Source organism: Pocillopora damicornis, chromosome 2 (assembly GCF_964200805.1).
Source record: "Pocillopora damicornis chromosome 2, jaPocDami1.2, whole genome shotgun sequence".
NCBI lineage: Eukaryota > Metazoa > Cnidaria > Anthozoa > Scleractinia > Pocilloporidae > Pocillopora > Pocillopora damicornis.
The window spans coordinates 26291051-26305691 of record NC_142671.1 but is presented as its reverse complement, the minus strand read 5'-3'; the positions used below and the strand labels follow the sequence as shown (position 1 = coordinate 26305691).

Genomic DNA, 14641 nt, shown 5'->3' with positions numbered 1-14641 from the left:
CCCTAGCGACGAAGGCAGAAGAGGCTGCAGCACATGGCAATATGAAGGACCTTTATGATACCACCAGGAAGTTGGCGGGTAAATTTCAACAGACTAGCAGCCAAGTAAAGGACAAAGAAGGTAATATCTTGACTAGGGAAGATGAGCAGCTTAAGCGGTGGGCACAATACTTCAATGATCTCCTCAATCGTCCTCCCCCGCCAGAACTTCCAATAATACCGGAGGCTTCAGCTGAGCTGAATGTGAACTGCGGGAAGCCATCCAAAATAGAGATTGTGCGCTCTATCAAGATGCTTAAGTCAGGGAAAGCAGCTGGCCCAGATAACATACCTCCAGAGTCCCTGAAAGCTGACCCCGACCTATCAGCAGATATCCTCTATGGCTTGCTTGGAAAGATATGGGAAGAGGAGGAGATGCCCCAGGACTGGAACGAGAGCTACATTGTAAAACTGCCAAAGAAAGGTGACCGCCGGGAGTGCAAGAATTACAGAGGTATATCCTTGATGTCAGCGGCAGGGAAGGTGCTGAACAGAATTATCTTGCTTCGTCTTCAGGGGGCTGTGGATGCTACACTGAGAGATCAGCAGGCTGGCTTCAGGAAGGACCACTCCTGTATCGACCAAATAGCCACACTTAGGATAATCATTGAGCAGTCAATTGAATGGAACACTTCTCTTTACGTTAATTTCATCGACTTTGAAAAGGCTTTTGATAGCCTCGATAGAAGTGTTCTTTGGTGCCTTATGAGACACTATGGCATACCGGGGAAATTCATTCGAATCATCAAAAAATCCTATGATAAGATGACTTGCAGAGTCCTTCATGCTAGTGGATTGTCAGATAGCTTCACGGTCAACACTGGGGTCAAGCAAGGTTGTTTGATGGCACCGTTTTTGTTTCTACTTGCTATGGACTGGATCATGAAGGAAACAACTAGAGAACAGCGAAATGGGATCCAGTGGAACTTATTGGAGCAACTTGAAGATCTAGAGTTTGCTGATGATATTGCCCTGGTGTCAAGTAACAACCAACAAATGCAGGACAAAACAGCACGGCTAACAGCTAATTCCATCAAGTTAGGCCTGCATCCGAATGTGAATAAGACCAAGGTTATGAAGGTCAACTGCACCAACAACAGACCAGTTAAAGTGAGGGATACCATCTTGGAGGAAGTAACATCTTTTGTCTACCTGGGCAGTGTAGTCAGCATTGACGGAGGTTCCGATGAAGATTTCAAGGTCAGGATAAACAAAGCCAGAGTAGCTTTCAATACGCTGAGGAAAGTGTGGTCCTCCCATGTCATCTCACGGAGAACCAAATTTAGAATTTTTAACACCAATGTCAAAGCAGTCCTCCTCTATGGCTCAGAAACGTGGAGAACAACTAAGCAAACGTCCCAGAAATTGCAGACCTTCGTCAATAAGTGCCTTAGGCGAATTTTAAAAATCAGTTGGACTGACAGGGTAACGAACGAGATGCTGTGGGAATTAGCAGGCGGGGAACCAATCATAACTCAGATCTCAAAGAGAAAGTGGAGATGGATAGGTCACATCCTAAGGAAACCGGCTAACAACCTCACCCGGCAGGCACTACGTTGGAACCCCCAGGGCAAGAGAAAGAGGGGTCGTCCCAGGAACTCCTGGAGAAGAGGTGTAGAGTCCCAAATGAGAAACTGGGGCCACACTTGGGCCACTTTAGGAAGATTTGCCCAGGACAGAACCCGATGGAGGACGGAAGTGGTTAATGGCCTATGCTCCAACCGGAGCTAAGGGAATATATATTTACCGCGAAGGAAACTACCGAATAATGGAACGAATACTGGGATTCACCGATGCGAAAACGCGCAGAAAACGTCGGATTTTCCGTAGGCAAAACACAGGTAAACGTTAGTAAATTGCCACGTTTTCTGTGAATTCAACCTTCGTTTTTCGTACGGTGAACGCTTGTTTTTTTGCCGTGTTTGATATAGCAGGTTTCGCTTGATATTTCTCGACAGAAGGTTCACTCGTAAAGGATCGCTCGTAAATTGATCTCTCGTAAAGTTTCGCGGACCGAACCGTTCCCAAAACGCTCCACAAGTATTAGTGTGGGTCTACCGCGAACGGTGTGTGACTTTGTATGTATATTGAGCGTAATAGGCATCGAATTTCTTTCGCGTACATCAAGAAAGGAATTGTCCACGAAGGCAGCCATTGCTTTAAACCATGTGCTCTAGGGTTCATTCTACGCATGCGCTTACACTTCACGCATACGCTGTAGTGGAACCGCGTTTTGTGACTGAAGGCAAAAAAACAATAGAAAAAAACGAATTTATAACACTGCCGTTTCCTTCGGAGAGCCCGAGTAATGAAAACATTGATGACTCTCCGCCTGGGTAGATTTTGGTCATGTGCTAGGCAACGTATAATCAAGAACAAGTAACATTTTATCCCAGGCCCATTTATCAATTTTGGGGTGTACAACTATCGCATTTGAGTTGGTAATATTTAGTTTGAATTTTCAATTGTCTTGAAACTTAAAAAGAAAATTGAATTACAAAAAGAATTACAGACTAAACTACATCGCGGTGCAGTTCCGGTACGGTAAACGTTTTCTTTTCATTACATGCGTTGTTAATATCGCTGTCAAAAAAATGTATTAAAATTCACACGGCAACCAGGTGGACAATCAGACATGGTTTGATGCTACTCTGGTTTACAGATTTAATGAATGTAACCGAAGAAGTTACAATTCATAGACCCAACGTTTCGACACTCCTGTCTAGTGCCTTCATCAGGGGTGATTTAAACGCTGCAACAAGAGGTCCTTTTATATGATCACTAATTAGCGGCCTTTTTTTCTGACGAGGTGTAAATAGGCGTCAGGAAGCAAATCGCCATCGTCACGATTTAAAGGAGCGTGGGCTGAGTTAAAATGCCAAGCCTCCAAACAAAGGCGCTGGTGGTAACGCCGATTAGTGGTGATAATTTTAGAATTATCCCACCCAATTGTATGGTTGGTTAGGCATGCGTGCTCCGATAAAGCTGAATTTTCCTTTTTGCAAAGGAAAACCGCTTTTCAGTGCTCTTTTAAACGTGTACCAAACTGACGTTTGGTCTGTCCGATGTATTCGTTGTCGCAGTCATTGCAAGGAATAGAATAAATGGCGTCAGTTCATTGTTCTTTCGTGACAGGATCCCTTGGTTTGGCGAAAATATGCCCCAAAGTCTCAAAAGCTTTTTGAGCAACTTTAACGTTGTGGCTATTCAAATGTAAGGAATAACAGCAAAACCAGTCGCTGTTCGAAGGCTGAGGGGAGGAAATATGTTTCCAATGTCCTAAAGGCAATTGGCCATACAAAAACCTGCCAAAAACCAGTTACAACCCAAGGATCCTGAAACGTTGGGTCTATGAATTGTAACTTCTTCGGTTACATTCATTAAATCTGTAAACCAGAGAAGCATCAAACCTATTCTGAATATCGCTGTCATTACACACACGTAATAAAAATTCCAGCTGAACGACTGCGTGCAATTTTGCACAGAAAATCTGTGAATAGCTGAGCTTTCAAAATTTTCTGTACGGTCTTACGAATTCAAGGAGCTTTAAAAAACATGGACAGCAATTTATAGGTAAGTAGCGCACGTGCCTTATTTGCAGCCCAATGAGTGATCGAGCGACCGCATTTTCCCGTTACCCTCAATAACTCGTGTTATGCATGCGCGATTCAAATGCGTGGGATATAGGGAGTTGCGCGTGACTTCACACAACCTACTATGTTTAAAATTAGAAGCAAGAACCATCAACTTGGTAGTTACGAACTAAATTAAGTGTCTTTGTCACGCTTCGATGATAAGAGATATATACATGAAGATGGAATGATGAGTTACGCTTATGGACATTTCAAATGTTAGATCACCTTAAAGTAATCTCACCATCTTCGATAAACTTTTGGAGTAAACTTTGCTTTAAAAAGTTATATAACATATGAACGACTTCCTGTTCATTCATCGTCGTAAATGCGTGGGATATAGGAAGTTGGACGTGAATTCACACAACATCTTATATCCAAAAATGGGACTTCACAAAATGTGACTTCATCCAATATCTCATATCAAAACTTGACTATGCTATTACCACAAAATTATTGGCTATTATATGGGGCCAGTAGAATAGTAGTTGGGTGGTTCTACCCAACTACAGTACTACCATTATGAATCTGATCTATCGCAACCGATTTTAGTTCACTCGAGCATGGAAGAAAATAAAGAGTGTTTGGCACATAAAATGAAGAAGACCAGCAGTATGCAGTCGAAACATCGCGATCTACATCACACGTGACAACATCGTGAGACAACGAAAAACTTAGCTTTTATTGTTATTCACCACGACTTAATAACCACAACTTGTTTTTACGAAAGTATTTGGCACTTTTTCAAAAGAAGACGTCTTACTTAACATCGTCATTATCATTATCTAAAGAAACAATTTTGAGAAATTATACTATCCTGTAAGGTCTGCGTTCTGCAATACTTCTCGTCGCAGTTATACCAACACAGGCCATGAAATGTCCAACCTTCGTTTTAACAGTGCGATGCACAGATTACTTCAAATGAAAAATGAAGTGTCAAATCTCATCCCGCTTCTTGACCTCTTTGACGCAATTCATTCTTTTGAACAATTCATAATCACCATTAAGAAAGTATAAATATCGTCTCTTGTCATCGTGCAATGATACATTTTAACATTTTTTATGTCTTTATGTCTTTATGTCTTTATGTCTTTATGACTTAACATCGTCATTATCATCATCTGAAGAAACGATTTTGAGAAATTATATTATTCTTAGTGTTAGGTCTGCGTTCTGCAATACTTTTCGTCGCAGTTATACCAACACGGGCCATGAAATATTCAGCCTTTGTTGTAGCAGTGCGATGCACAGATTACTTCAAATGAAAAATGATGTGTCAAATTTCTTCCCGCTTCCTGACCTCTTTGACGTAATTCAATCTTTTGAACAATTCATAATCACCATTAAGAAAGTATAACTATCTTCTCTTGTCACCTTGCGATGATAACACTTTAACATTCTCCCTTTCACCACACCAGAGAACTTTCTCAAGGATCATTAGCCTATTCGTAAGTATGGTGATTGTTACTTGAAGTTAAATATTAGTTAAAGCGTTCGATTATTGTTTTCTAGTGTGCATTTCGAGGCTGGGATCGTCGTGTAATTTGAAAATTAAGCATGCATTCGTTACATTTAGCTTTTGGCATCGGTTAATCGGAAAGGTTAATTAGCTGATGGAAATACCGATGGCTTTGGAGCGGGAGGCTCATAACAAAAAGTAGGCAAAATCGAGCAAGTGAATTAATCAAATAATTGAATCAATTTCTTTCGCGTATTTAGGCTTATTCATATCTCTTATCTGTTATCTTTAACAACCCATAAAAATTCTCAAAAAGGTAGGCAAGGTTTAAGAGTAGATTATTTCGTGAGATTTTGTTTTCTTTCAGTCCCCTTGGCCCCCCTAAGTTTTACTTTGTGATTTCTGGGTTTAATGAAATAATCTGGAGAAATGATGTCAAGATGTTATATCTGAAATGGTATAGGTTACCCAGTTTGAAAAGTTGACTAAAAACTAAGAGTTACTATTTTTTGTTTGTTTGTTTGTTTTTTTTTTTCACCCTTGTTTCCGTTTTAGGTTGTTGGTGTTTGCGGATGTGAACATGGAGATCGAGAAAAATCCTGAGAGAGGCATGTCTTACCTGCAGCAATTTTCCTGCGGAGTGGGGCATGTGATTAACGATGTCACTCGCCGCTTGTCGCAGTCATTCCGAATGATTTTTCTCATGAGAGTCGTTGGCATCTCTGCAACCTATGCCGGCCTATTTACACTCTACGGTTTCTTTGCTGGTGCATTATTATTTGCTCCAATGGCAGGTTTTTTATGTGATAAGGTTAAGATTCCGGTTCTGTCACGCAGGCTTGGAAAGAAAAAATCGTGGCATTTGTTTGGAACTATTGCAGCTACAATCGGTGTTCCGCTACTTTTCAGCCAATGTTTAGTTTGTGGCAGTGGAACCAGCGAGTGGGTGGTGTTGTTGTATTACTTTTCCATCGCCACCGTAATCTCATTTTCCATTAACTTCGTTGACATATCGCACCTGTCGATTATTTTGGTTCTGGCAAAGGATCAAAGTGAGGCCGCCAAACTTACTGCTTTGAGGTTCGTGAAACTCTTTCGATCTCTACACTTATATATTCATATCCATGTTGGGACTTGTTGATTATACTCGAACTGAAAGTCTCAATAAGCCTAAAAGTCAGATTAGGTCAAAACGGGGGTGTTCCCCGCGGACTGTGACTGGGGACTGGGACAAGTAACCAGGCCATACATTCGTGTACTTTTGTGACGTAGCATAAGGTATAATGTCAAGGTATTTGCATCATTACGATTATTTTTTTACAACTTGGCTGTGAGCCAAATAAATCAGGTGAGTTGCACAGCCCTCGTCACGATTGTACTTAGTACTTAAAATGGTGTGGGTAAAACAGTGATAGTAATAATGATAATAGTATTAATAATGATTAAAAATGATAGTAATCATAATGACAAATATAGATATAGCGATAATGGTTATATGAATCATGTGTGACTTCCCGGTTTCGTCGGTATGTCTGTATTCGGGTCTAAAGTTTTCCCAAGATCTTACTTCGGACAAATCTTCTATAGATTTATCTTAGTCGAAGTTCATTTCCTTTCCGAAACAGTTACACTTAATAACTTACAAGTAAATTCTCAGGCCGTTCTTGTCTCTACAAAGTGTTAACATTTTTCAAAGCTCACTCACAGTTGACTTCTTATCAATAGAACGAGTTTCATGTACTTAACTGGCATCGTTTCCTACCTTGTGGCATGGCTAATTCTTGGACAAGATAGCCGTGATCAATTAACAAAAGAAAGCTCAATGGATTTTATGGTAATTAATAACATCCACATGATTCTAGTGCTGCCGCTGACTATTACTATTCCACTGTTATTTCTCTCTCTACTCACTTTCTTCCTGTATAGCTTCCTGTTCCTTCAGCTGAGACACAGAGTACCAAGGGGTATCCGAGGTTTCAGCTTGTGGTTGATGGGCTTATGTCCATTTAGGGTTATCGCGTGAGATAACTTTATCTTTCTTGTGTCTATCAATGAACTCACTTAACTGCAGTTCTGATGTCTGTTCATCTACAGGTGATAACCCTGATCATGACAGGAGTTGGACTGATTTGCTCTGCCATTTTCTATTTTGGAACCAACGAACCTTCAGACGATTCAGGGAAAAACAGGCGGTCCAGGGTAATTGGAGATTATATGGTAAATTTTAGAAGACTAGCATTCGAAACGTTGCGATCAGTAAAATTGTTTAGTCTGACTCTACATTATGAGAAAAACGATGAAACGTTCATTTGTCTACTTTAAGAAAAGAGACAGAGAAGGAACTACCTTTCTTGAATAACCACACATTAAATGGACATTTGTCAATCGTTTCCCTTTTAATAAAATGCAAGCAAAAATTTTAGCACGCTCATTGGCTGAGAACACGACAATTTATCCCAATCAATGCAGAAAGTTGACATTGAACTGATTTACTGGTAAGTCGCGATACCATATGTGAACAAAATGGCAGACAGGTCGAGAGAAAGTTGAACGTTTTAATTTATGATTTGAAGGAGAGCTCTAAGAATGAAACACCCAAGAAAGGACAAACAATTGGCTAGAGATGCGGAAATCTTGGGCGCCAAAAACGGTCGTAACGAAAGTATTGAGGAGGACAAACCGGAGGCATTATGGGGAGAATTCGTCTTGAGTTCTCGCGACGGTTCGTAAAAAGAAAGACGGGGAACATTACGAGCGTGATAGCCTTCGTGTACAGATTACTGCTATTCAAGCCGTTTACTGATTACTGCTATTAAAGCGATACCCAAATCCTCGATTTTCGTGACTTTAAGTTTAAAAGCTCGAAGCAGGCTCTTTCTGGAAAACCTCGACTTCTCTAGCGACAACGTCAAGGCAAGTGGCCAAACCAGTCAGCCATGACACAAAATAAACACAACTAAAAGGAAAACAGAGTTAAATTTTTATCTTTGAAAAATTTGCGAGTGCTGATTTATTCCAAATTTCCCTCTAAATCATGTGCCTACCGAAGTCTTTATTTGCACGTAAATGTTAACGTTGGCCCAACGGGTACAATTTGAAACAAATATTTGATTTGGAGTCTTGCCACTGCATCGGAGAAGGGATTTTTCCTCAGTACAGAACTAACCCCCACTAACACTATTACCCATCTTACCGGAATTATGATTCCCCGTTATCATGACTATGTCTACTGATTTTTTGAGAGAAGTGCGCGCTTTATTTAACTAACTATTAAATGATTGTAAACTCTGTTTTCATCTTTAATGATCTCATTTAATTAATGTACCGCTTACATTTGTTGCAGAGAAAAACCTCCTTCATACAATCACCCGTTGACTTACATTCATTGGTGTATTTTGACAGATGTGAGTTCTTATTCATCACTTATAAGACCGTGTAACAACTCGCTTGCTTTGTTTACAGCAATGTTTCCTTTCATTTTACTCCCTAAAACATTTCTTAATTCCATAGCTTTTCGTCTGTTATGTGATTTCTTTTTATCTTAATGTTTTTAAATTGACATATGACGCCGTTTCTGATTTTTTATTTCCCATAGATCAGCAGCGAAAGGAAAATGTTCGAGATAGAGTCATTCACAGTCGACGATTATTTGAAGAACAAACCGGTCCTGTTAGGGAAAGGAGTTTTTTCCAAAATTTTTTCGAGGCCATATTTGCAGGAAGTGAAACTAGGGAAGCTGCTGAAAATAAGACCTTAGAAAAGGAAATTCATGATCCTGCACCGAATATGGCTGTTGTGCCAATGGCAGTCACAAGTGAAGACGACTTGGCGTTCGTTAAGACGTTGCCTAAAGAGCGAAAACTAAGCCTCATGATGAGCATCTTTGATAAACTCATGACAAAACAAGAAGATTCTACAAAAGAAAACGATGCGAAGCCAAGCAATGGCAGAATTGTAAATGATATAAGCAAAGAGGATGGCCGGGGAGTAATGGAAAATGGAAAACAAAAGTCAGAAGTGTACAACCAAGTTCACAAACTGAACTCTGGTGTTGACAATCAAGGATTCGATACAAAAGAAACACAGCTTAACCAACATTCTCAAGATGTTAGCCAGGATGAGGGAAAAGCCGTGCCATCTGTTGCTTCTGATATTGAATCCGCTCAACCACCAAAACCAAAGGCAGCGAGAACCTGGCTCAAAGATCCTCATTTGTACAAGGTAACTTAATTTCGAGTACAATGAAAAAGTCTTTGCCTAATTTCAATTTTTGTGTGCATGTAATTTGAACTCTCGTATGTACTTGCAATGTAATCTTCAGCTTTCACACTAAAAAAATGAACATAATTAAGTAGTTTATTTTAAGAAATTCAAGCGAGCCTACTGCAAATGATCCAGGGAGAAATACACACCATGAACCACATGATTTTTCTCTCCACCATTAAAATGTGTTTTACAGATTAAGACACCGACCATGAGATTTCAAAAGGTAACCTAACTTCTCGAAAATTGTCCGTAAAGGTGCTGAAAAACCGATTCCAGTCCCGCTGTTTGGCCTCTTACCTGTGACGTGAAAAAGTCTCAGTCTTCATGTTTTCCTTTTCATGGCGATTTCTCTGTACAATTAAGAGTTCTGAAAAAATTATATTTTTAAATAAAAAAACAAAGTTTTTTTTTCTTGCAATAACCAATGTAGCAGCTATTTGTGAGCCGCGTGTTGAAATTTTGCGCAAGCGGCCAGCTTACTGAGTTGCTTTCAATTGACGGCATCCATAGTCTCCCGCCTCCTCGGAAGATAAAATTTGAACAGTTAGGGTACTTTTTGGAATCTAAAAACGCCGTGAGTAAAACATTTCTATACACACTGGATTTCATAATGGCGTAATTAAAGACAAAGTGGTTTCCGGGACATACTTCTCCGTCTTTATATTGTAGGAAACTTTAGTGCAGGTAATACATCGTAAATTAGTATATTGTTATTAGTAAATTTATGGCACGGTTGGATGTGACCTTTGTACGAATGCAGATCACTTCTCTTATCTTACAGGTCGCAATTATTTACGCGTGTACAAAGGGTTCAGAGGATGTGTTTTACGCTTACCTGCCACTTCTCCTGACTGACAAACTGCAATTTGAAAAAGTATGTACCAGCAAACTTTTAAGGAATTGATTTCGTTGATTAATTTTTCTGTGCTTTAAAGATAGTAAAAGTTATACACGATCTTCTGCAATGGTTAACCAATTACCTGGTTACTCGTCCATTCTCGTTTCCTTTCTTCCTTCTTTACCGTCAATTAGCCAACTTTACAATAAGACGGAAGGAGAGACAGACAGATAGAAAGACAGACAGACAGACAGACAAACAGATAAGCAGGCAGGCGGACAGGTAGACACACACGACAGACAGATAGATAGGCAGACAGGTAGAAAGATCATGATTTAATTTATTAAATATTTGAAAGAATTGAAATATGGAGTAATTTTGCCAAATTACTGCTTAGGTTAGACTACGAGTAAAACATCCCGAATCACTTTCCTGTTAGCGTTCATACTCTACTGTTTATAGCCAAGAAACTTACTCTGTCAATGCCCCACTTTTACTAAGAGCGGAAAGTTACAAGGTAAGAACGACTTGATGCTGGTTTATGTATTACCAAAGAGCGAAAAATAATCCTAATGATAACTTCAAACCTCCTTCAGGTTTTAGGTTGTAAATTTCTACAACCTCAGACGTTTGTGCTTTTTTTGAAGGAGGCGATTGCCAATCTGCCATTGATATTGTTAGTAAGCGCCACATTGTCCACTCAGATATCAAGGAAGCTCTCTGGAAAAGTAGGAAAAAAGGTAATGAAAAGAAAGAAAACTATTTTCAGGTAATTTTCTAATGTAAGCGATGATCGTGGACAAGATTGGAAACTGATAACCGAATAGCAATTTAATTACCCTCTTTGTGTCTGGTCTGAAACACCAACAAGCCGGAGCTGAATGAAATTCGAACGCTAAGCAGTTTGCGCAGCTGGATCTGACCACGACACAAAATAAATTGATTTAAAATCCAAAAAACGTTCTTGCGAGGGCACGCGCAAGAATTTATCCGAGACAGCATTGGACAGTGTTTTTTTAAAGTTCTGTACAGTTTGTCCAATTGTTGTTTGCTTGTTTTTTTTTTTCACGAAACCAAAAATGAGGCGATCGAGACGACCCTCACTTAGACATACTGAACTCAATATTTCCTGCTCCAAATGTACAAACTATATTTACAAACGCATTGAGACAATCGTTTGGTTCAAGGATTAATTTCTAAAACTTCCAGCTTATCAAGAAGCTTTTTGCATATTCACAAATGTTTTGCTCTGTGGTAGCAAACGGAGTGAGCCGAGTGAATAAGCTTTTGTAACTAAAGGTCTAGCCAGAGGGGACAATTTTAGGGAAAATTAGTGAGTCATCCTGAAATTTTTTAAGGTAACCAGCTGTTTTTGCCTGATGTGGCTATACTTTTTCTATACCATAAATCCCTGAATTTAGCTGTAATTTTTTCGAAAAACCTTAACGTTACGTACCTATAGTGTCATATCGTAGTTTTACTTAAGCTTTTTTATTATTACCGAGATCATATTGACTAGTATTTCTTGACCCAGCTCAGCAAAGCTTGGATGGTTATTTTCCATGTAAGGTTATTCGGTATATAAGTTGGTGACCAGCACCGAGATCAGAAAACTGGAATTCGAAAACGAGAATTTAATGATTCATGTATTAGCTATCTGTTGAAGCTCCTCATCCTGTTTCAGTGGTCCTTCATTGTGGCTGCTCTGACCGTGACTGGATCGTGTATGTGGTTTCTGCGTATTAACCAGTCATCGAGAGTGTTCACTTACCCGGCCGTCATTCTACTGGGGTTAGGGTCCTCCGCCATGCTTGTTAATGCGCTTGGTTTTGCAACAGAACTTATTGGAGACAACAAAGTAAGTTGGAGAACTCTTTATTTTGGCTTTGATCTAAATTTTCATAGAACTTATGACAACTATACAAATCCAATTGTGCTATAATACTAAGATTGTAAGATCACGCTACTAAAAGTATATTTATTAGTTAAGATTTTTTTCACCTTTCTTCTGGTTTAAAACTAATCCTTTTTTTTAAATCAATTTTCCTGCAGGGCAGCTCTGGTTTTGTGATTTCTGTCGTAGGTACGATCTCCAGTCTGACCTCAGGAACTCTTTATATCGTCATACAAGTTTTATTTCCTGAAGGAAGGTAAATTTGGATTTTTTGTTGTAAAATAAGAATTATTTTCATCCCTGAAAAATATGAAGTGATTTTGAAACAAAATATTCTCAGACTGTTTATTCTTCTTTTCTTCGTTGTTCTTTGTTCTTCCTTAGTTTCTTTCTTCTTCCATTTTCTTTAGCATTTTTTTTTCGGTGTTATACATGTTCTTCTTCTTGACTCTTTGTTCCTCTTGTTATTCAACGCTGCTGCTATTAGTCTTTTCTTCTGTTCATCCTTCGTCCTTACCGGGCTCCTTCCTCCATCCTGTTCAACAGTAACTTCCACCAACATTTTATGGTGCATAAAATGCGTTCCAGGAGTATTAAAATCAGTGGGATATTCTCGTGAAACAAAAGGAGGCTACAAAGGCTTAAGATAAATTTTGAGTAAACGAAGGGGAATTTTCATTCGAAAAAGTAATTACGCCCGAGGGCTATTCAGAAGAATTACTAAAGCAAAATAGATACTCAAGATGATAAATAGCTTTCATATAACTCAGATATCGATGTCAATACAGTTATTAAAAAAGATTTATTCTCTTTAGAAATATTTTCCAAAACGTAAACATTTGGAATGCTTCGTTCTTTTTCCTAGTGCATCTGCCGATTGCGAGGAGTGTAGGAGTTACGTACAAAATGTGTTCTCATTGGTGCCTAGCTCACTCGCTATTTTTAGCTTGCTGGTTGTAATAATATTTCAAGTTAACGAGACAATCCGCGGGAAAAACGGTGAGATGAAGCTTTTAGGTGACTTAGAGGCGTGTTTGTACGTGTAGTTGTATATGGGTGAACTCTAAAGAATCGTGTAATAAAGGCTCACTTCCTGAAGAGAAGGAAGAAGAGTGAAACAAAACATGCATAGCTAGAGTGTCAGCAACTGAGAAGCAGAACAATTCCAGACTTCTCCCTCTTCCCCTAGACTGCTAGATTATGTGGATCCGCTTTTTACTCAAGTTCCTTTTCTTTTCTCAAACGTGAAGATCTTACTCCAAGGGATTTCAATTGCTATACTCTCCCTCTCTCCCTCTTCAAAATTAGAGTCGCGGTTTCTTAAATCCTAGAGACCCCCACCCCCCCCCCCCCCATCCCTTTCCACATTCCCGCCAAACTGTGCAATTAACACATTTGCGTTACACTCAAGTATGGTTTATCTTCAAGATAAGATAATGATAAAACCTTTAAAAAAGGAATTACACAAATGCTCGAGGCATAGCCAGAATCGTTAACTATTAATATCATTGATGATTAAAGGTTCAATTTTTTATTTCCTATTTTTTTACGCTTTACTAAACAGGAACCGAAAAGGAGACTGTAACAGACTCAGGCTTTTCAACCCATCTGTAATGTATTGTTAGAAGGAAATAATATGTCGAGAGGCTGGCTGGCTGAACTTGGTGGCATTTAATTACTTTTACCTCATTTGTATTCCCTACAGTAGTGACAGTAACTTTAAGCTTGTGTTATAGTTCTCTTCTATTGCCTTAGTTATGGATTTGGCGCTTGTAAAAGGATTGTCGGTATCGGAGACCGATTACCTTATGATAAATTGTTTTGCTCAAAATAGACAGATTTGAGCATTTTTCATTTAAAATTTCGCGCCGTGAAAAAAAGTAGTTATGCTATTTTTCATACTGATACTCTCTGTTCTTTTGGATATTTTTCTAATATTGAAATACGACGAAATGCATTTTTTTAGTCACATTTTACATAATAAAGAGTTTCAGTAACATGTTTGGTTGCTGCATGATTGTGTTAATAACATATCAAAATGTTGCTTTTGTGGAAGAACGGTTCCTTACTGAGTTGCATACGGTCTAAACAAACCAGCAGACATGAGGCATTTTAAATTGCTGATAGGTCAAGCATAAATATTACAACCATGTAACTGCGTTCTCGAGCAACCGAGATCTCAAAGTTTATGATATTGTATATTTTCTAAAAAAAGGAGTAACTGTTATGAATATATTCTTCAAAAAGAAATATGAGGCTTACCGGTCAATACTTCTTGTAATATCACGAGTAGCAAAATATTCACAAAAGGAGGGAATTGTCGCTAAACAAGGAGAAAATTCTCAAGTCAAAGGAAAATAAAATTCGTGTCTTCGCCAGCTTCATGGGCAGTTTACGATAAAGTTTGCCACAGGTACGCAAAACCACTTTTCATTTGCAAAGCTTTGTTTTCGTGGCCTAAATTGAATCCGATATCAGTAACTTCTTGATAATCTATTAAATCTCTTTTGTATT

The 14641-nt window shown here is 38.9% G+C and overlaps 1 protein-coding gene across 3 annotated transcripts; it reads left to right on the top strand.

Annotated features, from left to right (window-relative positions):
• The first annotated feature begins 5025 nt into the window (after positions 1–5025).
• LOC149050518 (uncharacterized) lies at positions 5026–13292 on the top strand. Of its 3 annotated transcripts, XM_089198063.1 has the most exons (11): positions 5026–5118; positions 5685–6209; positions 6855–6963; positions 7224–7346; positions 8473–8533; positions 8725–9350; positions 10177–10269; positions 10881–10973; positions 11918–12091; positions 12286–12383; positions 12993–13292. In XM_089198063.1, the coding sequence occupies exons 2-11, from the start codon at positions 5710–5712 to the stop codon at positions 13171–13173; spliced, it is 2058 nt and encodes a 685-aa protein (XP_089054189.1). In that variant the 5' UTR covers positions 5026–5118; positions 5685–5709; the 3' UTR covers positions 13174–13292. The 3 variants fall into 3 exon arrangements, with proteins under 3 accessions (XP_089054189.1, XP_089054191.1, XP_089054190.1); XM_089198065.1 differs by lacking the exon at positions 5026–5118 and having other exon boundaries at positions 5569–6209; positions 7224–7328; XM_089198064.1 differs by lacking the exon at positions 5026–5118 and having other exon boundaries at positions 5569–6209.
• Positions 13293–14641: the final 1349 nt, after the last annotated feature.

What these genes read in the sequence shown, in the direction of transcription:
- LOC149050518 (XM_089198063.1), top strand. Translation starts at nt 5,710, where the DNA reads ATGGAGATCGAGAAAAATCCTGAGAGAGGCATGTCTTACCTGCAGCAA. An exon ending in GGGTAATTGGAGATTATATG is followed by an intron (nt 7,347 to 8,472) that starts GTAAATTTTAGA and finishes CATTTGTTGCAG; the next exon opens with AGAAAAACCTCCTTCATACA. An exon ending in ACAAACTGCAATTTGAAAAA is followed by an intron (nt 10,270 to 10,880) that starts GTATGTACCAGC and finishes CTTTTTTTGAAG; the next exon opens with GAGGCGATTGCCAATCTGCC.